Genomic DNA, 27,304 nt, shown 5'->3' with positions numbered 1-27,304 from the left:
ATAATTTGATTGCTGATTTTTTATGTACACATACTATATATGTTTATTATAAAAATTATTGTCATGTTATATATATTTTGTCCCACTGTCAAAATTTTTTAGATTCGTCACTAATTTATAGTTTCTATTTTTTCTTTCTCTTAATACGATAAAATAATTATGACATTTATATTTGGTAAATCGGAAAAGCTATGCATCCATGTATTTTTTACATGGTTGTTAACCAAGTAATTTCCTCCACACGCGCATCCCCCACCCCTTACTCGTTTGTCATACACGCGCTACATATAACGTGCTGCAACCAAAAGCTTTACTCAACGTAAACCTTCTGCTACAACGCAAACCTCCTCCTCCTCATCTTTCTTCTTCTTCTCTACTCGCGTTCTTCCTTATTGATCTGCATTGCCTTCGTTGTTCTCCTCTGGTCGCGTTCATCTTCTCGTTTTCTTATTTCGATCTGGTTACGTTGCATTTATCTTCTTCCTATTCTTCTTCGTTTTCTTCTTCTATCTGCACTTCTGAATCGAAACAATAAATGACTCAACTTTCAAATCAGGAGAGCAATTTGGATTACTCTTCTGAAACGAATCAAACTGACAAAGTTTGGATTAATCAATTTTGAATCGAATTGAATGGAATGCAACTGCTAATTTGAATTGAATTAAATGGACAAATGTGTACTGAATTGAATTGAATTGAATTGATAATATGTAAATTGTAGGCAGAGTTATTTGAATTTGATTTTATATAATGGATTATGTTTCATTCACTCAGTACTACACAATTGTTTCACCATGAGTACTGTGTTCGGTTCACCATGAGTACTGTGTTCGGTTCATTCTACAGAAAGCTGTTTGAATTTGATTTTATATAATGGATTATGTTTCGTTCACTCAATACTATACAATTATATTGTGTTCGGTTCACCATTAGTACTGTGTTTGATTCATTCTGCACTATTCAAAACTCTTCTTCCTCACCCTTTACTGCTTCTTCACCAAAGAGAGAAGGAGAAAAAGACAAAAAAATACAGCAGCAACAACAACAAAAGAATGACGATAAGGAGAAAACACGTGAAGAAGAAGGAACGCGAAAAAGGAGGAGAAGGAGGAGAAGGAGAAACGCGAAGAAGAAGAAGGCGAAGAAGAAGAAGACGCTCCATGTGTAAACGAGCGTGAAAAAAAGAAGAAGAAGAAGAAGAAGAAGAAGCGCGGGAGAAGAAGAAGAAGCGTGGGGGAGAAAAAGCGCTGGGCAAGAGCGATTTTGTGTGTGTTAGGTGCGTGTATTTCACGTTTCATTTAATGGTATTGGGTATTTTTTTTTGTGTTGGACTAACTTGATTACATGGTTACATGGATGTGTAGCATTCCTATTGATAAATATACGAGGATGCATATTTTATTTTTCTCTTATATATCTAAATTATAATATCTGTTTATTTTATTATATATTAAATGAATGATTAATTAAAACTTAACAAGTTTAATTAAATTATTTACGATAAAAGATATCAACATATTTGTATATGATGATAGTTTAATATAAAATTTTATAATCATATTTTTAATATAATTTTGATAGAAAATTTATAATTAATAGATATATAATCTATAATTGATATTATTTTACTTATAAATTATAATTTATTTATATAAAATTTTAGATTATGAATATGTTATTCTTTTTGTCAGATTCTTTAGTCTTAAGACTGCTAATTTAAAAATAAGTAGTTATTTTTTTCCAATTATTACTTCACAACGAGAGAGTGGATAGCTAATGTATTTCACTTTTTAAATAGGGTTCTATGAATGGTTCATGACTTCTGAATGCCAAAGATATCATTGGAGTGATCTCTTTATTCCTACGGAATGGAGATGATGGTTTAGTTTATAAATTTTTTTTTTTTTTGCCAAATTTTGTTTAAAGGGTACACTACAACATTTTCAGGTTGAGGCAACATTTAAAAAGTGTTGTCTAAAGGCTGACAAAAAGTTGCTTTTGATCTATGGCAACACTTTTGGACCTAAGGCAACGTTTTTGGGCGGCGTTGCATATGCAGCCGTTGCCTTAGATCAAGGCAACACTTTTTTGTTTCAAAAGCAACGCTTTTGAGAGCAACACTTGGTAAGTGTTGCCTTTGGTTGAAAAACAACAACACTTCAAAGGTGTGTTTGAGACAACACTTTTGCAGTGTTGTCTCTTCTCTCGTATTTTGGTTACTACTAAAAAGTGTTGCCTATTTGCAATAAAATGCAACTCTTTTACGTGTTGCTTATAAGTTGGAATTTGCAATCCTTTGAAGTGTTGCCAATTGGTTTTGAATATACAACCCTTTAAAGTATGGCCTTTTCTTTTGGATATACAACCTATACAAGTGTTGTTTTTTCTTTTGGATATGCAACCATACAAGTGTTGTCTAATATTCAAAATATGCAACTAATAAAAGGGTTGCCTTTTTGATAAAAATAAAAATTAATTTTGTAATAAAAATACAAAAAAAATAAAATTTACAATAAAATTTTTTGTTCATACATGTGTAATTATTTTAATTAATAAATAAATTTGTGCACAATAGAAAAAAATTATAAAAGAAACAAGATAACTAATAATAAAATTCTAATTAAAATAGATATTAAAAAGTTCATTTAGTATTTCAAATACATATTTATCAATAATTCTCAACAAAATAATAAAATCCTTGTCTAACAATAATTGTCATAACAAAATAGTAATTAATATTTATCAAAAAATGTCAATCTACTTGCATATTTTATATCCATGCTTGACTTGTCCCATATGCTAAATCTGCAAATAATACACAATAAAAAATAAGCAATTTATTATTAAAACTGAAAAATTATAATAAAATTTTTTTTATGATATTAAATACTATAGATATAAAAGCAATAAATAAATCTAAAAAACTCCTTTTAAACAACAAGAGTGAAGGGTAACAGGACCTCACCTCAGGGGATGTTTCTTATATATGAATATTAAATTGTGTATTCCCCTTAACAAATATATATATATATATATTCATGAGCAGTGCTTTTTGTAGTTTTTCTAATAGAATATTTGTTAAAGCAAAACTAGCAAGTCACCATCTTAATTCTTATAAATACATGATTTCTTATCATTCAGGATCAAATCTGGCAACTTTTCTTACTACCTCATTAAAAAGTGGTTTTAGAAGTTCTCCGAAATTTGTTATCGAAATTGCATGAAACTTTGAAATAGATAATTGAACCACTTTAATCCAACAACAAAAATTGTAATTTCTTCTTTGTAAACTACCACTTCTACCAACTTCGTTGGTAGCCTAGCTAGCAAAAAACAAGAGGAACTCCTAATCTAGTAGCATTGAATCCAAAGGAAAATACATTTATTGAAAGAAACTGGGAATCTTAATATTGAATTTTGTGCTTGATCTCTAATAAGTAGAATGAGTGTTTTTGTTAGCAGAATCTATGACAAACACAAAGCTCTTGAACAATTGATTCTATCATATTCAGCATATATTAATCAAATCAATTGATTCTATCATATACCTCAAAAATACACATATATATGACATAGCCAAGGAAAAAAACTAGATGCAGATCTTGCAAATTTATATTAGATCAGAGTCCAAACAGAACAGTTCTATTCTTTGGAACCACTAACTGAGGACATATTAGAGGATAGCCTTGAACTGTTATCTTCTCCAACTTTGTCTTCAAGTTCATCAAATGGATAGAAGTAAGGCTTAGGAGACATTTTTAGTAAGTCTTCATCTTGTACTCATCTCCACAACTCTCAAATGGATAGAAGTAAGGCTTAGGAGGCATTTTTAGTTGACTATCACTATCAGACAAGTCCACTCACTAGTCATCACCATTAATTTGTTCACGCAACATTATCACTCTTTTATAAATCACATACACACACATACACATCAAGAAACCCAGGTAATAATACTCAGACTCATTCATATATAAGGGGATGTTTCATATATAATTTTTGTGCAACTTATTTTAAATTCAGCTACAATAATCAACCATAAGCTTCATGTATTCTTATCATTCAAAACTACAACTAAGTAGAGTCATCTTTTTAAATAAAAAACTAAGTCAATAGATCAAATTCTCAAGTAACTCAAATTCTTATCCTATGGAAAGTGCGTGGATTGTGTAAAGAGAGATCATAGAGATGGAGACAAAGAGATATAGCAATTGAGATAATGACACACAAAAATAGTTTCTGCAAAAGTCTAGTGAAGGCCATCATGATTTGTCTAAGAACTTGAATTTTCAAAAGTAGAAACAAGCAAGCAACATAGCTAGGCTAAGAAATTGAACTGGCATACCAAATCAATAACAACTGAATATATTTATTTATATCTACAATAATCTTTTTGTAATTTTAATGCCACAGGTTAATTACTTTTATGTAAGTAAGATTAAAACACTGAAAATAGAAAACTAACTTTGACGCAATGGCGAACATATTAATCGGTGAGATCTGTTCACCAAACAATCAGAAGTAAAAATGAAATATATCAAATTTCACAATAACTTTTTCTAATAATAAAAAATTATAAATATATTCATTTATATCTTAACAACTCCAGAGAAATGTGACAAACCAATTAAATTAATTTGCAAATTTAGATCTAGCTGAATATATCTTAACATCTCATAAGATTAAATAAGAGAGGAACCTGAATCAACTCCTGCCACTCTTCTTTTGGTAAGAGATGAATGGTGAGCAGAAACTACAGAAGCTTGAAACATCAACATTATTACCAAAAATGCTACAATAACAACAACAATATTATTAAAATTAGGATTCAAGGAAGTAATAAAAATGCATCACTTGGATACCTGAGAAAGAGACCAGAAAATAACATCAGAGTCCTTTCCATAACCGTATAGAGAGACACCAAGCTTTCTGTATCCCAGCCCCAAACTTTGAATCCTTCTTTCCTTCAATTCATTCATTCATTCATGGAGCTTGCTGGTCTGACCTGGCCTGGGCTGGGGTGGGCGTGAGAATATAAAAGCAACAAAAAAAGATATACCATATTACCTTTATCATCATATCATTTTCATCTAATTACCTTTGTTTAATTTTTACTTATTTGCATTAACTACTCACAAGTAGTACCAAAATTAATAAATCAATTTACTCCTTAAAAATGATAATAAAAGGAAAAACAAAATAAGAAACTACTCACAGGTATTAGATCCGATCTAATTGGCCGAGAGTGGAAGGAATCACCCCAGAGAATCAATTATTGGAAAGATCCAATGTCTGAAGCTTTGGAAGGGTTCCAAACTCTGGCAGAATTTGACCTGAGATATTGTTGTTCTACAGTAACCTACCCATAACGTGGAGAATTATGCTTAGGTTTCTCAGAAGGTGATACAAACTCCAATACTACAGACATGAAACCAGTAATTGTAATAACCAAAACAAGAAGAAAAATAAGATAAACATTATTACATGCTGGGATCACATCACATGTATGAGAAAATGATGCATTGACACTATTGTTTTTCAAATCCACCAAAGTCCCCCTTTTCCTTTTAGTGTTGACTTTTAGTTCAATATTTTCAATCAAACACTTGTTTTATTACTTACGAACCAAGTTGGTCAAGAAAAGATTAGTGTCTAACTACTGTGCTGAAGAGAACAACAGAATGGTACTAATGATCATGATGGCATTCTCACGCAACGTAGTGTGGCCTAGCCTTGTAAACTGCATGTCAAAGATTCAGTTTATTGCTAAACCAGACACAGATTTAGTTAGTATTGAAAGCTAGCCATGAAGTTTGATTACTTCACCTGGTTGTAAGCAAGTGCTATAGAAACAGCACCTCGCATGAGACCAGACCACCAGATTGTGACCTGTGAAACAAGATCATAGGAGACAGGAGTCATGTACCAAGGAAGGCTCTGAAAAGAAATTGAAACAGGGAAAGAAAACACATACTTGTTGCTTCATGTCAATTTTCACATGTGGGGATTTCTGGAGCAAATTGGATAAGAATGAGAGAGGAAAAACAAATGCTGCTCTTCCAACTAGGATAAGTCCTAGAAGCACTGAACTGATCCCAACTGATTTTCCAGGACTAATGAATCAAGAGACCAAAAATGTTAATTAAAATTTTCACGTTTTACAAAGTTTATTAATCTAGAAATGTTAGTATTACCTTTGGCTTATGAATTGACACTTCTCTATGTCCAGTGCATCCATCCCAACATAAAGGAATATAAATATCTCAGCAATGAATGACAATGTTGCAAAAACATGCCTGCAATAGGTTAATTCAGATCAGCAATCTCATAATAAATCAAACATGTTGAAATTTTTGACGTACTTGGTTGTGACTCTTGAAAATAAAATTATTAGTATTGGAATTAATTGCATCAGTAATGAATAGACATGGAAAAATACCTCTATTAAAATTAAAAGGAGATTCTCACCTCAACAAGCATGTATGAAAGGTAAGCCATCAGTATCATAAGAGCAACCCTAACCTGAGACATGATTAGACAATAAACACATTCCTCAATTTCCCCAATCTGAGAATAGAATTAGCTTCCTAAGATTACGGAGGAGAAAAAACCCTAACCTGAGACATGATTGCAGCGAGCAGTGAGGATTACAGCAGAGACGGCTCAGGCAGAGCAGCGAGGACGTGAGGCATTGACGAGCCGACGACGACCATCGAGCAGCAACGACGACCAGAGACGGCTCAGGCTGCGCAAGGCAGAGAAGAGGGATTACAGCAGTGGCGGATCCGGCAGCGCAAGATAGAAACGGCAACAGCAGCGCAAGGCAGAGATAGCTCTAGAGGTGCAGGAAGCGGCGGTGGCGACTTCTCTCTCCATTGTCGCCTTCTCCATCTTTCTCTTCTTCCTCCTTCGATGGCGGATCTCCCTTTCTCTCGTTCTCTTCGTCATTCTCCGTGTCCCTCCCCATCGCCGTGCTCACTTTTTTCAGCACAATGTAGAACCCTAGACCTAGCCCCTTTCCTTGCTCGTTCTCGTTTGAGAAATACTTCTATTATTTCCTGATAAGTTGGATTCGTTTTATTTCAAAATCGGGGGAAAACTGGAAACTGGGAAGCAAAGCTAAATTATGTACCAATTATAAGATTTATTTTCGAGAAAGGTATTAAAAATTTTAGGCAACACTTAGGAGACGAAATTTAAAATAAATTCAAAGACAACACTTATAAAATGTAACGTATTGACTTTATAATAATTGTCTTATATATTTGATAGAGCAACACTTGTTAAGCGTCTTTTAATTTATCTAAGACATCACTTATAATATGTTGATTAAAAATATGTTGTAATAAATTAAAAATATGTTGTAATAATTCTATTTATTAGCAATTAGTATAAAGTGTTGTCTATTTTTATTTTAGACAACTCTTTTAAAATGTTGTCTTGAAAATATGTTGCAATAGATAAAAAATGTGGTAGTGCGGTTGAAGGTATATAATGCATCAAGTTGTTCACAAGGGTTAACTCAATCATATTTTCCAAGATCCCAAATGAAAAAATAATCCTAGAAGAGTCGTCGACTCTAACTACTGTTCATATATAATTTTTAGATCTAACCAATTACCTATCATACCTTCTTTACGTTATTGACAATCTATATTTATTATCCCATTTGTGAGCTCAAACTAGGTTGTAATTTTTTTATATTCATATGATATCCTTCCGAGTATTCCCCACTAATTTATTAAAGTCTAATTTGCAATTTGAAAAAAAACACTCTCTTCCATAAAGGTTTCGAAAACCTCCATGGTCATTTAAATAACAAAACATTATTTTAAAATTAGGTCTCCCACCCTTAAACTACGATACATTTTTGGCTTTAGGATTAAATCCAGTTTTACTAATGGATTTCTAATTCTACATTTTTCTTGTTTTCCAAAAAAAAGAAGAAATTTTTATGTAGTTGAATAGTTTTGTTTACTACACTATTAGGAATGTTAAATAAGTTCATATGAAACTTGGATAAAGTATTGAAAATAGTTTTTATGAGAACAAGCTTATTTACTTAGGATATTGTTTTTGTTTTTTCAACTACTAATCTACTTTAATTTTCACTTTTTAAACTATTAGTTTTCATATTGCAACGTTACATGAGTATGCATCTAGAGGGACTCTCAAGTAAGTCACACGTAATTTCGCATAAACATCACAATTTACTTATCGTTTGCTCTGTCCACTCCTATTTATCTTTAAGAGAAATCATGATTGGACATAGAAAAAATGTTTAGAATTCTCTCATATTTTTCAAAGACACTGTAGGGAAAAAGAGTAAGATATCGTCCTCAAATTACAAGTGATGAAATACTTTCGTTTTATCATAACCAATTTTTTAAGAATTTAATCAAATCAGTAATACTAAGGAGGTAATAATCTAAAATTATATATATAATTTAACATACATAATTTTATATATCTAATATTTAAAATTAAATATTGATTACATCTAATATTATACATTTATTTTAGAAATATTAATAAATATAAAATCAAATAATTTTAAATTAATTTGGCTACTTTTTATTATCTTCCTAACATTCTTGTAATCAAACCATTATCCTTCCTTTTTTTGGAGCTTTTGGTTTAGTACTTCCCTTACCAGGACAAAGAAAAACGGTAAAAGTGATCCACCCTATTTAAATCATCTTCTCATCTTAAAAAGAATTGTTGGAGAACTATTGATAATAATTAATACAGATGTAGTATAAACACATCACATACATGACCCGTTAGGCATGGTAAAATTTTCAAGCGGAACGAGTACCTGCAAAAATTTATTTGTCGGAGAACAAATACAGGAACGTTTTTGTACCTGCAGAGACGGGTGACAAGGACCCGTATACTCGATCCCCATCCCCATATATATGAAATGATTTAAATACCCTGATATATATATTAAAGAACCTTAAATCCCTAATGGTCGTCACTTCTCTCGTTTGCTCTCTTCTCACTATCTCAGCAAAATTCAAACCCTCTCTTCTTACCAGTCACCTCCAATGTCCGCCACTTTCTACTCTCTTACTGCCAACCTCCTCCCCTCTCACTCTCGAGGTTACCGGCTCATCGTAGCACTGCATCGTCGATTCGTCGAGCGCCTGAGTCCCATTCCGGGAATAACGTATGTTGTCGTCGTGCTCGGCGTGCCTAGCCAAGGAGAACATTGTTGTCACCGCTTGACCCAGTCGAGGCAAAAGCTTCGCCTCTATTCCGCAGCCGTTGTTCCAGGTCCGTCACTACTTGTGTCTTCTTCGTTTGTGCTCCAATGCTCTCCCTTTCTCATCTCAATTTAAGTTCTAGCCTTTATCTATACTCCATCTCCCTCTTTTTTGTTCAAATTTCAGCCTAAGCTGAAGGTGATTTTTAGCCTTTGCTATTGTTTTTTCATCTTCTTTGACTCTTATTCATGCATTATATTTACCTCAATTTCATTTTAATCTTATCTCAGTGTCTAAGCTCACTTCTACATTACCTTGTGAATTTATTTTCTCTCAATTTTATTGTCTCATACAGGAATCGAGCAAATCGAGGATGATTGGTTTGGGTGAATTAAGAGATGGGTTGTATGTGTTAGACAAGAAGTCCACTACAAATTTATCAAACGACATCCATCCCACACATATTGCTTCAATCCACACTTCCAACCTGTGGCATTTTAGATTAGGACATCTTTCTGGACACCGTCTTAGCATTTTACATAAACAATATCCCTTTATTTCCTTGAATCATGAAAATGAAGCATGTGATGTATGCCATTTCTCAAAGCAAAAGAAACCTTCTTTTTCTATTAGTCATAATCGTGCTCATGCTCCTTTTGATCTATTGCATCTTGATATATGGGGACCTTTTAGACAAAATTCAATCCACAACCACAAATATTTTCTAACTATTGTGGATGATTTTAGTCGATTCACTTGGATTATTTTACTAAAATCCAAGAATGAGGTTTCTCAACATGTCATCAATTTTGTTGCTCTTGTTGAAACACAATTTGACTCTAAAGTTAAAACAATTCGTTCAGACAATGGCCCGGAATTTTTAATCCCAAATTTTTACTTGTCAAAGGGGATTCTTCATCAACGAAGTTGTGTTGAGACTCCCCAACAAAATGGGCGTGTCGAACGTAAACATCAACATATATTAAATGTAGCAAGGGCCTTAATGTTTCAATCCAATTTACCTCTTAATTTTTGGTCTTATGCTATAAACCATGCAGTTTATTTAATAAATAGAGTTCCCTCTTCTATTCTTGATTTTAAAACTCCTTTTGAAACTTTGCTTAACAAAGCATTTAACTACAATGATCTCAAAGTTTTTGGTTGTCTTTGTTTTGTTTCAACCCTTCTCAACCATCGTTCCAAATTTGATCAAAGGGCTCACAAAGCCATTTTTTTTGGTTATCAAATAGGTACAAAGGGATTCATTGTTTATCTTTTGGATCAAAAGAAATTTATGGTGTCCAGAAATGTTGTGTTTTATGAACAAACTTTTCCCTTTTCTATAAATCACAAACAAAGACAAATACTCAGCCCAACACCACCAGCTGAAAACACCCCATTCCTAAACAATACACAAAATGAGATAGGCCCACATAAAATTCCAACAAATCCCTCCTTACCTATTGGGCCACAAACCTTGACCCATGATCCAATCACTCCCCCCTTATCTCTCTCAGACTCCACAATGTGCCCTAACTACCCTCCTTATGTTCAATCCCCAGCAGCCATTCCTAACCCCTCCACTGTGCCCTCAACCCCTCTCCAAAACCACCATACACAACCTACCAATTCCACACCCACTCCTTTACCGTCCTCCCCTACCACCCCAAACTCATCAACATCGACCGATACCCCATCTTCTACCTCACCCAAGACCACTGCCCCTCCCATGCCACCACTGCGACAAAGTTCCCGTACCACCAGGCCACCCATACACCTTCAGGACTACGTATGTAACGCCTCTCTTCATTCATCCACGTTAACACCCTCAAAAACTCGATATCCAATTTCTTCTGTCCTCTCTCTCTCAAATTTCTCAGCCAGTTACAAAAGCTTATTATCATCTTTATACTCTGACCATGAACCTCGGTCTTTTCAAGAAGCAAATCAATCCCCTCAGTGGCGTGCCGCCATGAAAGAGGAACTTGTTGCTTTGGATTTGAACCAAACTTGGTCTCTGGTGGATTGCCCTCCATGCGTGAAACCCATAGGCTGCAAATGGGTTTTCAAAATTAAAAGGCATCCAGATGGGTCCATTGAGCGTTACAAAGCACGGTTAGTAGCAAAAGGATTTATGCAGACAGAGGGCATAGATTTTCTGGAGACCTTTTCCCCAGTGGTGAAACCTACCACTATTAGACTGGTCTTAGCCATTGCTTCCATCCGAAAGTGGCCAATCCATCAGCTCGACGTCAATAACGCTTTTCTTCATGGCGATCTTACTGAAGTTGTGTATATGGATCCACCTCCCGGCCTCACTCTCAGTAATCCAAGGATCTGCTGTCGTCTTCACAAATCCTTATATGGACTGAAACAATCGAGCCGAATGTGGTATGACAAGCTTTCTATACTCTTGATGTCTTGTGGGTATCAGCAGACTGTCTTTGATTATAGCCTTTTTGTTAAATTTTTGGGCAATGAAATTTCTATTATATTGGTCTATGTTGATGACATTGTCATCACTGGCAGTTCAGTTTCTGAATTAGCAGCTATCAAGCGTACTTTGGATGCACATTTCAAAATTAAGGATCTTGGTACCTTGAAGTACTTTCTTGGTATTGAGGTAGCCCATTCCTCAAAAGGAATTTCCCTCTCACAGCATAAATACTGCATTGACGTGTTATCTGACTCTGGATTGCTAGGTGCAAAACCTGTTAGTTCTCCTATGGACATCACAACTAAATTGTTTCAAGATGACAGCCCTCTTCTTCCTGATCCTTTGGTGTATCGCCGATTAGTTGGACGCCTGATATATCTCACTACTACAAGGCCAGATATCACCTATGCAACCCAGCAATTAAGTCAATTCATGGCTTCTCCAACTCAGATGCATTACACAGCTGCAATTCGGGTGCTCAAGTATTTGAAGAACAATCCCGGTCGAGGCTTATTCTATCCTAGAGACTCTGACTTCCAGATTTTTGGATTCAGTGATTCTGACTGGGCCGGCTGTCCCGACACTAGACGCTCCTTAACTGGATATTGCTTCTTCTTAGGCAAATCTTTGGTTTCTTGGAAAACAAAGAAGCAGACAACAGTGGCTCGGTCCTCCACGGAAGCTGAGTATCGCGCCCTTGCAAACACCACCTGTGAGCTTCTATGGATTCTGAACTTATTGCAATTTCTTCACATATCTTGTGATCGACCACCTGTATTATTCTGTGATAACCAGAGTGCCCTCCACATTGCGGCAAATCCTGTTTTCCATGAGCGAACGAAGCACCTTGAAGTTGATTGCCACCTTTTTCGGCAAAAAGCCCAAGCCGGCATCATGAAACTGCTTCCAGTCCCATCCTCAGATCAGCTAGCCGATATGTTTACAAAAGCTCTCCCAAAGCATCCTTTTCATGCCAATCTTTTCAAGCTGGGGATTTTAGACATTTACCATCCTCCAGCTTGCGGGAGCATATCAAATTCATCAATACTTCAGGCCCAAGGCACACAAAATTCCAACAATAGACAAGACCAAATAGAATGATCAACTTTTGTCTTTTTCTCTTTATTCTATTTGTAAATTCTGACTTTTGTCCTTTTCTTTCTTTATACCTTCTTAATGTTTCTAGAATTTAGATGACCTTTTCTTTTCTGTTAGAAATAAGAATCTTCTATCATGATACGGAAAGATTTGGTTTGTTATGAGAGTTGTCCATGTATATATATTGTCTCCCTAAAATCATTCAATTCAAGAAAATATACACATTTTCTTCAGCCTTCTTTATCTTTTTCATTGCTCTGCATTTCTATTACTTATTTTTATTTAATTGTTGATATTGTTGCTTTGTTTTAAATTTTAATTGCTGGTGTTGTTGCTATCTTATAATTTTTCTATTATGCTGTATTTGATAATTTACTAATTGTTTTTGTATTAATTGTTAACTTGTGGTAATTGTTATAACTAAGCTGAATGTATTGCCTCATTGTTTCATTATGTTGATACTATTGAAAATTCTTACTTGTGAATGGTGTTTATTGGTAGTTTTTTTTGTTAAATACTTTTTTCGTCCTTAACGGTTTGGGTCAAAATCAAAATTATCTCCGACCTTTTTTTATTAATATCAATCTCAATATTATAAATCATCCTTTCTCTAATTCTTGGACCAAAATACCATTCATTCCCCATTACACCAGAGCTCACCCTATGATGAGCGGATAATTTATACGCTTTTTGCCATTATTTTTACATAGTTTTTAATATGTTTTAGTTACTTTTTAGTATATTTTTATTAGTTTTTATGCAAAAATTATATTTCTGGACTTTACTATGAGTTTGTGTGTTTTTCTGTGATTTCAGGTATTTTTTGGCTGAAATTGAGGGACCTGAGCAAAAATCTGATTCAGAGGCTGAGAAAGGACTGAAGATGCTGTTGGATTCTGACCTCCCTGCACTCGAAGTGAATTTTCTGAAGCTACAAAATCCCAATTGACGCGCTTTTAATTGCGTTGGAAATTAGACATCTTGGGCTTTCCAGCAATGTATAATAGTCTATACTTTGCTCGAGATTTGATAGCCCAAACTGGCGTCCAAACGCCCATCAGAGATCCTTTTTTGGCGTAAAACGCCAGAACTGGCACTAAAGCTGGAATTAAACGCCCAAACTGGCACCAAAACTGGCGTTTAAACTCCAAGAAGAGCCTATGCACGTGAAAGCTTCAATGCTCAGTCCAAACACACACCAAGTGGGCCCCAGAAGTGGATTTCTGCACTATCTACACTTAGTTACTCATTTTCTGTAAATCTAGTTTACTAGTTTAGTATAAATAGCACTTTTTACTATTGTATTCATATCTTTAGATCATTTTTGAGACTATCTTTGGATCACTTTTGATCTCTTGATTACATTTTGGGGGCTAGCCATTCGGCCATGCCTGGACCTTCATCACTTATGTATTTTCAATGGTAGAGTTTCTACACCTCATAGATTAAGTGTGGAGCTCTGCTGTTCCTCATGAATTAATGTAAAGTACTATTGTTCTTCTATATTCAATTCACGCTTATTCTTGTTCTAAGATATTCACTCGTACTTCAACCTGATGGATGTGATGATCCGTGACACTCATCATCCTCCTCCCTTATGAACGTGTGCCTGACAACCACTTCCGTTCTATCTACGAGAGCTTGAGTGTGTGTCTCTTAGCCTCTTGGTTCACGATGCATGGTTGCCTCTCTTGACAATAGAGCCTTCCATTCCGTGAGATCAGAGTCTTCGTGGTATAAGCTAGAATCAATTGGCAGCATTCTTGAGATCCGGAAAGTCTAAACCTTGTCTGTGGTATTCCGAGTAGGATCTGGGATGCGATGACTGTGACGAGCTTCAAACTCGTGACTGTTGGGCGCAGTGACAGTGTGCAAAAGGATCAATGAATCTTATTCCGACACGATCGAGAACCGATAGCTGATTAGCCATGAGGGAAACCGTAGCGGACATGTTTTCACTGAGAGGACGGATGGTAGCCATTGACAACGGTGATCCACCAACATACAGCTTACCATGGAAGGGAGTACGCATGATTGGATAAGGACAATAGGAAAGCAGAGGCTCAGAGAGAACAAAGCATCTCCATACGCTTATCTGAAATTCCCACCAATGAATTGCATAAGTATCTCTATCCTATTTTATGTTTTATTTCTCTTTTAATTATCAAAACCTCATAACTATTTGAATCCGCCTGACTGTGATTTACAAGATGACCATAGCTTGTTTCAAGCCGACAATCTTCGTGGGATCGACCCTTACTCACGTAAGGTATTACTTGGACGACCCATTGCACTTGCTGGTCAACTGCGTGGAGTTGTGAGAGAAGTGTGAACTCACAATTTCGTGTACCAAATTTTTGGCGCCGTTGCCGGGGATTGTTCGAGTTTGGACAACTGACGGTTCATCTTGTTGCTTAGATTAGATAATTTTCTTCTTGTTCTATTTTAAAAAAAAATTCAAAAATATTTCAAAAAAAATTTTTGTGCTTCTTGTTTGAGTCTAGAGTCAAATTTTAAGTTTGGTGTCAATTGTATATTTCTAATTTTCCTTAAAAAAATTTTTTTCGAAAACTCATGCATGGTGTTCTTCATGATCTTCAAGTTGTTCTTGATGATTATCTTTGTTTGATCTTGTGATTTTCTTATTTTGTGTCTTTTCTTGTTTTTCATATGCATTTTCGAATTTTTAGAGTCAAAAGTTTAAAAATTTCTAAGTTTGGTGTCTTGCATGTGTTTCTTTTCTTAAAATTTTTCAAAAAAATAAGTCCTTGATGTTCATCATGATCTTCAAAGTGCTCTTGGTGTTCATCTTGACATTCAAAGTGTTCTTGCATGTTTTCTTTGTTTTGATCTTAAATTTTCATGTATTGAGTCATTTTGTTGTTTTTCTCTTTATTCATTAAAATTCAAAAATAAAAAATATCTTTTCCTTATCTTACTCATAAATTTCGAAATGTTGGGTTGACTTAGTAAAAAAAAAATTTTAAAAATTTAGTTGTTTCTTATTTGTCAAGTCAAAATTTCAATTTAAATTTTTTTATCTTTTCAAACCTTTTTCAAAATCTAAATCTTTTTCATTTTTCTTCTTAATATTTTCGAAAATTTTAAAAATTGATTTTCAAAATCTTTTTCCTATTTTTATTCCATAGTTTCGAAAACCTTGCTAACAATTAAGGATTTGATTCAAAAAATTTCAAATTTGTTACTTTCTTGTTAAGAAAGGTTCAATCTTTAAATTTTAGAATCATATCTTTTAGTTTCTTATTAGTCAAGTCATCAATTTTAAAAATCAAATATTTTTCAAATCAAATCTTCTTCAATCATATCTCTTTTAATTTGATTTCAACATTTTTTTCTAACTTCTCATCTTTTCAGAATTATTTTCAAATCTTTTTCAACTAATTACTATTTCTCATCTTTTTCAAAACCACCTAACTACTTTTCTCTCTCTAATTTTCGAAAACCACTAAAAAATTTTTCAAAAATTTTTTTAATTTTCGAAAACTCTCTCTCTCTCATCTCTTTTTATTTATTTTTATTTATCTACTAACAATTCTCTTCTCAAAATTCGAACCCAATCTCCCTCTCTGTGTTTGAATTCTCTTTATTTTCCCTCCACCTCATTCTTCTATTCTTCTTTTTTTCTACTCACATAAAGGAATCTCTATACTGTGACATAGAGAATTCCTCTTCTTTTTGGTTCTCTTCTTTTTCACATGAGCAGGAACAAGGATAATGATATTCTTGTTGAAGCCGATCCTAAACCTGAAAGGACTCTGAAGAGGAAGCTAAGAAAAGTTAAAGCGCAACTCTCTGGAAAGGACCTGACAAAAATTTTCGAAAAAGAAGAAGACATGGCAATCGAGAATAATAATAATGTAAGGAAGATGCTTGGTGACTATGCTGCACCAACTTCCAACTTCTATGGAAGAAGCATCTCAATCCCTACCATTGGAGCAAACAACTTTGAGCTTAAGCCTCAATTAGTTTCTCTAATGTAGCAGAACTGTAAGTTTTATAGACTTCCATCAGAAGATCCTCATTAGTTCTTATCTTAATTCTTGCAGATCTGTGATACTGTTAAGACCAATGGGGTTGATCCCGAGGTCTACAGACTTATGCTTTTCTCTTTTGCTATGAGAGACAGAGCTAGGACATGGTTGGACTCATAACCTAGAGAAAGCCTGAACTCTTAGGACAAACTGGTCAATGCTTTCTTAACCAAATTCTTTCCACCTCAAAAGATGAGTAAGCTCAGAGTGGATGTCCAAACCTTCAGACAGAAGGAAGGTGAATCCCTCTATGAAGCTTGGGAAAGATACAAGCAATTAACCAAAAGGTGTCCTTCTGACATGTTTCCATAATGGAGCATCATATGTATATTCTATGATGGTCTGTCTGAGTTATCCAAGATGTCATTGGACCACTCTGCTGGTGGATCTCTTCATCTGAAAATGCCTGCAGAAGCCCAAGAACTCATTGAAATGGTTGCAAATAACCAGTTCATGTACACTTCTGAGAGAAATCCTATGAATAATGGGGTGACTCAGAAGAAAGGAGTTCTTGAGATTGATACTCTGAATGTCATATTGGCTCAGAACAAAATATTGACTCAGCAAGTCAATATAATTTCTCAGAGTCTGACTGGATCGCAAGCTAAAGACGCCTCCTCTGAAGGAGAAGCTTATGACCCTGAGAATCCTGCAATGGAAGAGGTGAATTACATGGGAGATTCCTATGGAAACACCTATAATCCTTCATGGAGGAATCACCCAAATTTCTCATGGAAGGATCAATAGAAGCCTCAACAAGGCTTCAATAACAATAATGGTGGGAGAAACAGGTTTGGCAATAGCAAGCCTTTCCCATCATCTTCTCAGCAACAGACAGAGAATTCTGAGCAAAGCCTCTCTAACTTAGAAAACATAGTCTCTGATCTATCTAAGATCACCCTCAATTTCATGACTGAGGCACGGTCCTCCATAAGAAATTTGGAGGCACAAGTGGGTCAGTTGAGTAAAAGAATCACTGAAATTCCTCCTAGTACTCTCCCAAGAAATACAGAAGAGAATCTAAAAAGAGAGTGCAAGGCCATTAATACAACCAAAATGGCCAAACCTATAGAAGAGGAGGAGGACGTGATTCACAGTAAGGAAGACCTCATGGAACGTCCACTGGGCTACAAGGAGTCCCCTATTGAGGAACCACAGGAATCTGAGGCTCATCTAGAGACTATAGAGATTCCACTGAACTTACTATTACCATTCATGAGCTCTGACAAATATTCTTCCTCTGAAGAGGACGAAAATGTTACTGAAGAGCAAGTTGCTTAATATCTAGGAACAATCATGAAGCTGAATGCCAAATTATTTGGTAATGAGACTAGGAAGAATGAACCTTCATTGCTCATTAATGAACTAAGTGCATTGGTTCATCTGAGGTTACCTCAAAAGAAAGAGGATCCCGGAAGGTTCTTGATACCTTGCACCATAGGCACTATGACCTTTGAAAAGGCTCTGTGTGACCTAGGATCAAGTATCAACCTCATGCCACTCTCTGTAATGGAGAAACTAGGGATCTTTAAGGTACAAGCTGCAAGAATCTCACTGGAGATGACAGACAAATTAAAGAAACAGGCTTATGGACTTGTAGAGGACGTCTTGGTAAAGGTTGAAGGCATTTACATCCCTGCTGATTTTATAATCCTAGACACTGGGAAGGATGAGGATGAATCAATCATCCTTGGAAGACCCTTCCTAGCCACAACAAGGGCTGTGATTGATGTGGATAGAGGAGAGTTAGTCCTTTAATTGAATGAGGACTACCTTGTGTTTAAGGCTCAAGGATCTTCTTCTGTAAACATGGAGAAGAAGCATGAAAAGCTTCTCTCAATACAGAGTCAGACAGAGCTCCCACACTCAAACTTTAAGTTTGGTGTTGGGAGGCCACAATCGTGCTCTGAGCATCTGTGAAGCTCTGAAAAGAGCTAACTGTCAAGCTATTGACATTAAAGAAGCGCTTATTGGGAGGCAACCCAATTTTATTTTATCTATGTTATTTTATATTTTCTTTAGGATCATGATCATGTGGAGTCACAAAAACAACTACAAAAATTAATGAAAAATAAAAAACAGCATAAAAATTAGCACACCCTGGAGGACGAGCTTATTGGCGTTTAAACGCCAGTAAGGATACCAAAATTGGCGTTTAACGCCCAGCCTGGCACCATTCTGGGCGTTTAAACGCCATAAATGGGCAGCAGCTGGTGTTTAAATGCTAGAACTGGCAGGCAAATTGGCATTTAAACGCCAGTAAAGGTATAAAAATGGGGGTTTAAACGCCCAGTTTGGCACCTTTCTGGGCGTTTAAACGCCAGAAAGGGGTTACAGACTGGTGTTTAAACGCCAGAAAGGGGCAACAGACTCGCATTTAAATTCCAAAAAAGGGTAGCAACCTGGCATTTAAACGCTAGAAAGGCACACAGAGGGGCGTTTAACGCCAGCAAGGTGCAAGGATGCAAAATCTTTGACACCTCAAGATCTGTGGACCCCACAGGATCTCCACTACCTCAACTCACTCTCTCCCCTTCACACCTTTCCATAACACTCTTTCCAAACCACTATTCACCTATTAAATCTTACCCGCTTTTCCATATTCTCTTCACCACTCACATCCGTTCCCTAATTCCCATAAACCCATCATACAACCCACCTACCCCCCACCCACTCAAATTCAAACCATTTCCCTCCCAAACCCAACCCTTCTCACACGAACCAACTCCCTCTCTTTCCCTATATATAGCCCTCCTTACTCCTTCATTTTCACACATCACATACACTCAAAACCCCCTTGGCCGAACCCTCTCAAGCCTCCATCTCCCACTTTTCTTCTTCTTCTTCTACTCTCTTCTTTCTTCTTTTGCTCGAGGATGAGCAAACCTCTTAAGTTTGGTGTGGAAAAAAGCCTTGCTTTTTAATTTTCCATAACCACTAATGGCACCTAAGGCCGGAGAAACCTCAAGAAAGAAAAAAGGAAAGGCAATTGCTTCCACCTCTGAGTTGTGGGAGATGGAAAGGTTCATCTTAAAGGTCCATCAAGACCAATTCTATGAAGTTGTGGCCAAGAAGAAGATGATCCCCGAGGTCCCTTTCAAGCTCAAAAGGAGCGAATATCCGGAGATCCGACATGAGATTAGGAAAAGAGGATGGGAAGCTCTCACCAATCCCATTCAACAAGTTGGAATCTTAATGGTTCAAGAGTTCTATGCTAATGCATGGATCACTAAGAACCATGATCAAAGTATGAACCCGGACCCGAAGAATTGGCTCACAATGGTTCGGAGAAAATACTTAGATTTCAGTTTAGAAAATGTGACGTTGGCATTCAACTTGCCAATGATGCAAGGAGATCTTCATCCTTTTACAAGAAGGGTCAACTTTGATCAAAGGTTGGACCAAGTCCTCATGGACATCTGTATGGAAGGAACACAATAGAAGAGAGACTCCAAAGGCAAGCCGGTTCAACTAAGAAGGCTTGACCTTAAGCCTGTGGCTAGAGGATGGTTGGAGTTCATCCAACGCTCTATCATTCCTACTCGCAACCGATCAGAAGTAACTGTAGATTGGGCTATCATGATCCATAGCATCATGATTGGAGAGGAAGTGGAAGTTCATGAGATCATACCTCTAGAACTGTACAAAGTGGCTGACAAGCCCTCCACTTTGGCAAGGTTAACCTTTCCTCATCTCATTTGTCACCTATACAATTTAGCTGGAATTGTCATAGAGGAAGACATCCTCATTGAAGAGGACAAGACCATCACTAAAAAGAGGATAGAGCAAACAAGAGAGCCTACTCATGGACCTCAGCAAACGCATGAAGAAGTCCCTCATCAAGAAATCCCTGAGATACCTCAAGGGATGCATTTTTCTTCACACAACTATTGGGAACAACTCAACACTTCTCTAGGAGATTTGAGTTCCAATATGGAGCAACTAAGGATGGAGCACCAAGAGCATTCTATCATCCTCCATGAAATTAGAGAAGACCAAAGAGCCATGAGGGAAGAACAAAAAAGGCAAGGAAGAGACATTGAGGAGGTCAAGCACTCCATAGGATCTTCAAGAAGGAGAACTAGCCGCCATCACTAAGGTGGACTCGTTCTTTAATTTTCTTGTTATTTGTTTTTTTGTTTTTCGATTTTTTATGCTTTATGTTTGTCTATGTTTGTGTCTTTATTACGTGATCATTAGTGTCTAGTGTCTATGCCTTGAAGCTATGAATAATTCCATGAATACTTCACCTTTCTTAAATGAAAAATGTTCCTAATTACAAAAGAATAAGAAGTACTTGAATTTCAAATTTTATCTTAGAATTAGTTTAATTATTTTGATGTGGTGGCAATACTTTTTGTTTTCTGAATGAATGCTTGAACAACGCATATTTTTTATAGTGAAGTTTATGAATGTTAAATTTGTTGGCTCTTTAAGGAATGATGAAAAAAAAAGAAATGTTATTGATGATCTGAAAAATCATAAAATTGATTCTTGAAGCAAGAAAAAGCAGTGAATAACAAAGCTTGCGAAAAAAAAAAAGAAAAAAAAGAGAAGAAAAAGAAAGCAGAAAAAGCCAATAGCCCTTAAAACCAAAAGACAAGGGTAAAAATGATCTAAGGCTTTGATCATTAATGGATAGGAAGACCCAAAGGAACAAAATCCTAGCCTAAGCGGCTAAATCAAGTTGTCCCTAACCATGTGCTTGTGGCATGAAGGTCCAAGTGAAAAGTTTGAGACTGAGTGGTTAAAGTCATGATCCAAAGCAAAAAGAGTGTGCTCAAGAACTTTGGACACCTCTAACCGGAGACTTTAGCAAAGCTGAGTCACAATATGAAAAAGGTTCACCCAGTTATGTGTCTGTTGCATTTATGTATCCGGTGGTAATACTGGAAAACAAAGTGCTTAGGGTCACGACCAAAACTCATAAAGTAGATGTGTTCAAGAATCAACATACTGAACTAGGAGAATCAATAATACTATCTAAATTCTGAGTTCCTAATGAATGCCAATCATTCTGAACTTCAAAGGATAAAGTGAGATGCCAAAACTGTTCAGAGGCAAAAAAGCTACTAGCCCCGCTCATCTAATTGGGACTAAGTTTTCTTGATATTTTGAGATTTATTGTATATTCTCTTCTTTTTATCCTATTTTGTTTTCAGTTACTTGGGGACAAGCAACAATTTAAGTTTGGTGTTGTGATTAGCAGATAATTTATACGCTTTTTGCCATTGTTTTTACATAGTTTTTAATATGTTTTAGTTACTTTTTAGTATATTTTTATTAGTTTTTATGCAAAAATCACATTTCTGGACTTTACTATGAGTTTGTGTGTTTTTCTGTGATTTAAAGTATTTTCTGGTTGAAATTGAGGAACCTGAGCAAAAATCTGATTCAGAGGCTGAGAAAGGACTGAAGATGCTGTTGGATTTTGACCTCCCTACACTCGAAGTGGATTTTCGGGAGTTACAGAAGCCCAATTGGCACGTTTTCAATTGCGTTGGAAAGTAGACATCTTGGGCTTTCCAGTAATATAATAGTTCATACTTTGCCCAAGATTTGATGACCCAAATTGGCGTCCAAACGCCCCCTAGAGATCTTTTTTGGCATAAAACGCCAGAACTGGCACCAAAGCTGGAGTTAAACGCCCAAACTGGCACCAAAACTGGCGTTTAAACTCCAAGAAGAGCCTACGCACGTGAAAGCTTCAATGCTCAGCCCAAACACACACCAAGTGGGCCCCAGAAGTGGATTTCTGCACTATCTACACTTAGTTACTCATTTTCTGTAAACCTAGTTTACTAGTTTAGTATAAATAGCACTTTTTACTATTGTATTCATATCTTTAGATCATTTTTGAGACTATCTTTGGATCACTTTTGATCTCTTGATCACGTTTTGGGGCTAGCCATTCGGCCATGCCTGGACCTTCATCACTTATGTATTTTCAACGGTGGAGTTTCTACACCTCATAGATTAAGGTGTGGAGCTCTGTTGTTCCTCATAAATTAATGCAAAGTAATATTGTTCTTCTATTCAATTCACACTTATTCTTGTTCTAATATATTCACTCATACTTCAATCTGATGGATGTGATGATCCGTGACACTCATCATCATCCTCCCTTATGAACGCGTGCTTGACAACCACCTCCATTCTATATGTGAGAGCTTGAGTGTGTGTCTCTTAGCCTCTTGGTTCATGATGCATGGTTGCCTCTCCTGACAACAAAACCTTCCATTCCGTGAGATCAGAGTCTTCGTAGTATAAGCTAGAATCAATTGGCAGCATTCTTGAGATCTGGAAAGTCTAAACCTTGTCTGTGGTATTCTGAGTAGGATCTGGGATGGGATGATTGTGACGAGCTTCAAACTCGTGACTGTTGGGCGCAGTGACAGTGTGCAAAAGGATCAATGGATCTTATTTCGACACGATCGAGAACCGACAGCTGATTAGCCATGCAGGAAACCGTAGCGGATATGTTTTCACTGAGAGGATGGATGGTAGCCATTGACAACGGTGATCCACCAACATATAGCTTGCCATGGAAGGGAGTACGCATGATTGGATAAGGACAATAGGAAAGCAGAGGCTTAGAGGGAACAAAGCATCTCCATACGCTTATCTGAAATTTCCGCTAATGAATTGCATAAGTATCTCTATCCTATTTTATGTTTTATTTCTCTTTTAATTATCAAAACCTCATAACCATTTGAATCCGCCTGACTGAGATTTACAAGATGACCATAGCTTGCTTCAAGCTAACAATCTCCGTGGGATCGACCCTTACTCACGTAAGGTATTACTTGGACGACCCAGTGTACTTGCTGGTCAGCTGCGCGGAGTTGTGAGAGAAGTGTGAACTCACAATTTCGTGTACCACCCTCCAAACACCCACATGAAGTTTCCCAATGCCGTCTCTGGAATCAGAGGTTCCATTCGTGGTCGCAGGTCACTGCCTGGAACAACGCTGAAGGCGTTTTACATTTTGAAGATAACAATGTGCATCTCCAAATGAGACCAAGCACTACCTCAACCCTCGATGACTCAAACTGAAGCGTCATCACACACCCCCACTCTTCACCCTCTTCTTGAGCTCTTCTACATTCGAGGACTAAAAAATGAGCCTCCTCGTTATGAACTTCTCTACCGCGATGTTTAAGGAACCTAACATCCCAGCGGGAAGAATCTCTCTCGGAGAGAAGAGAGCAAATTTGATGGTGAGTTCGGGGACCACCGGTTGGGTGTCTCTGCCAATGCAAACAGCGGTCTAAGCTTTTAGGAGAGTGATCAAGGCTACAAAGTCAACGATCTTGTGAGTGAGGGAGATGGTGATGGCAGTGGCGCCACAACCGAACAAGGTAAAACGGACAAAGAGCAAGGAGGTGTTGAAGAGTTGCATGGTTTCGGAGTCGATAGTTGGGAGAAGATTATGGATGATGTCGAAATTAGGGGGAGAGGATCTGAGAGATAGGTGTTAGGGTTCGTGATTGGATGAAGAAGGCTCCTTGGTCGTTGTAGTGGATGGTGGCGGCGTTTCGGAGGCGGGCAATGAGAGGGTAGAAGAGCGTCAAGATTTAAGAGAGCGAGTCTTGAAAGAGTTGGGATTTGACGGAGAATTCCTGAACATAAGTTTTGTGAGGGTAGAAGAAGGTCATGTTGTCATGGATGTTAGGGAAAAGCTGGTTCAAAAGAGGGTATTTTAGTCCAAAAATTAGAAAAATCGTAATTTTATAATGTTTTATAGTGTTGAGAATGATATTAATAAAAAAAATATCGAAAATAATTTTAATTTTGATTCAAGACGTTAGGAATAAAAAATACTTAATCCTCTTTTTATGTTTTTAACTTTTTTGTTTTTATTAAATCCACATATATCCAAGCCTCTGACGAATACAAGATCCCTGTTATTTATCATAGAGACAGTGACTAATTTATGGAGGAGCTAGGGCGAAGGCGGGGGCAGGGGCGGGGCATGTCTCCACTTCATAAGAATATGTTGCTATTCCTATGACTCGTCTAGTTAATTTCTGTCCAAAAAACCTATGAACTCCCATGTCTTCCTTAAAAAGTCCTTAAAAATTGATTCTCGACCTAAAAACTACCTTCTCCTCTTTTTATTATTTTGGTTGCGTAACTTTTTTTTTGGTTAATTTAATAATAGCTGATATATTTTTGTCCTCCTAACGAGAGAGAAAATCATTATTGAATAAATATAGTGAAGTAATTAATATTATTTATTTTTATTATAATATTATTTTGTTAATTCTTTTTTTAATTTTAAAATTTAAAATTAAAATTTAAAATTTTTATAATAAAAAATAATTTTAAAAAATTAATTAATGTTAATTGAAAAAAGTTAACTCTTTAATTAAATAATATATAAAAATATTATTTATATATTAAAATTAATTATTAATAATATAAAATATATATTTAAAATAAATTAAATTATATATTTATAAAGAAATACTGTCATTAAAATCAATTGTTATGTATTTTTATATAAATATATATAATTTAATTATTTTTAATATATATTTTATATTTTAATATATATTTATTACTGATAATTAATTTTAGTAATTAATTTTAGTATACACTAATGGAATAATATACAATAAAGAACTAGTTGACATACATAATTTAATAACGTACAAATCTCACCCATACAAAGAAGATCAACTAGACCTACCTATCTCCATACACTTGCATAGACAATTAGACATTGTAACCATCCAGTTGTCAATTTGGATTTACGTGTGGCGACTCCCATAAATGACAATTATTATGATGATATCAACATGTAAGTTACAACAAGTGGCAGTACGGCATCAATATATATAGTTAAGCTACTTATTAATTATCATTGCTTTGCCACGAATCTAAACTAAAATGGCCAATTAATATGATCCTGCACCATATCATTCATGATTTGATGCATCAAAACTACTTGTCAATCTTTTCTTTCCTTTTCTTTTAGGAGGGTAGGCAACTTGCAAACAAATTACTTTGTTCTTACTAGTTATAAGAATTTAATTAATTTTAATAAAATATTATAAATATAAAATAGTTCTACATTTATAATTAACTATATTATTTTTATTAATAAAAATAATTATTTTTATATTAAACACGTAAATAATTATCTAAAAAAATATAATTAAAAAAATATTATACTATTAGTATATTAAAGTTAAACTTTAGTCATAATTATCAAAAAGATATATATAACATGAAGTTATCTTATTTATTTTGTGAAAAAGAACGCAAATAAACATACATGCATGATACATTTAGTAGTTTGTGCAGGTACGCATTATAAAGATTTAAGAAATCTCACATGGGTCCCTTCAGGCTTTATATTCATCCCTTTACGAAGGCATCAATAAAATGTGCATTTGACACAATAGTATGTAGTACCAAAGTTGACAAAATTTAAGCGTCTAACCTACAGGCGCCAATCATGTATTCTATGGGTAGGATCGGGGGAGATAAGAATTAGGATTTAGGACCCACGTATCAGTGCCTAATTTAGGAGTCACAATACTATCTAAACTGGCATATTGCCTGATCGGACCTATTCGATCGAAATAGAATAATTACCCGACTTACGCTATATTTGGTTTGATAGATGATGATGAAAAGAAAATAAATAGAATGAAAATAAATAAAAAATGATGTTTCTTTTTTGTTTGATTATTAAAAAAATAGGAAAAAAAATTTAGGAGTAGTTCCACTAAAAAATTTTTCTTTTATCACAAGAAAAAAATACTATATTTTGTACTTTAATATTACCCTTAGTTATATTATTATTAGTAATTATTAATATAAATTTAGTTTAATATATTATTATAATAGAGATTCATATTTAAACATTATATGTATTAGATAAATAATTTAAATTAAATATATAAAATTATAATATTTTATAATATTTATAAAATGTAATAAAACATGAATAAATAAAAATATTTATATTTTATTTATGATAAGGGTATTAAAGTAATTTTATATTATTATGATTTTTTTATTTTTTATTTAAATAAAATTTTTTTTATTTTTTTTATTTATTTTCTATTCATCCAAATAATACACAAATAATTCAATTTTTTCTTTTATTTTTTTCTTTTTATTTTCTTTTCTCTTATTTTCTTTCTTTTCATTTTCTTTCCAACATCTAAATAAAGTGTTAATATTGAGGTGGATTTTGAAAGAGACAGAGTTTTAGATGGAACAAAGTCGAATTTAGAGAAATACTCATCGCCGTATATATATAACAAATGTAATAAAATTACTAAATTTTCAGTTTAATTTATATTATGTATATAATTATAAATATATAAATTTTAAAATTTAATTTTGTTTATTAATTTTAATAATAAAATAAGAACAAATAAAAATGGGACAGGGACTTACAAAAACAGATTAGACAGAATTAGATAGACAAAAACAATCTTATTCACTCGTTCTCACCTCTATCCAATTGCAACATGCAATTATTATAA

General features: G+C 35.0%; 1 protein-coding gene and 1 non-coding gene across 2 annotated transcripts; both read right to left on the bottom strand.

Annotated features, from left to right (window-relative positions):
- Positions 1 to 5,656: 5,656 nt before the first annotated feature.
- LOC130966834 (sodium/hydrogen exchanger 1-like) lies at positions 5,657 to 23,735 on the bottom strand. The gene is made up of 6 exons (XM_057891657.1): positions 23,665 to 23,735; positions 15,039 to 15,077; positions 6,195 to 6,296; positions 5,975 to 6,113; positions 5,827 to 5,889; positions 5,657 to 5,740 (listed from the first exon to the last, which is right to left on the bottom strand). Exons 1-6 carry the CDS (start codon positions 23,733 to 23,735, stop codon positions 5,657 to 5,659), a joined length of 498 nt encoding a protein of 165 aa, XP_057747640.1.
- LOC130972399 (small nucleolar RNA R71) lies at positions 16,995 to 17,098 on the bottom strand. Its single transcript, XR_009083575.1, has one exon. It is a non-coding gene; the product is annotated as a small nucleolar RNA R71 (small nucleolar RNA).
- Positions 23,736 to 27,304: the final 3,569 nt, after the last annotated feature.

The sequence above is a fragment of the Arachis stenosperma genome, chromosome 3, assembly GCF_014773155.1.
Source record: "Arachis stenosperma cultivar V10309 chromosome 3, arast.V10309.gnm1.PFL2, whole genome shotgun sequence".
Classification (NCBI taxonomy): domain Eukaryota; kingdom Viridiplantae; phylum Streptophyta; class Magnoliopsida; order Fabales; family Fabaceae; genus Arachis; species Arachis stenosperma.
This window is presented reverse-complemented; position numbering and strand designations above follow the sequence as displayed.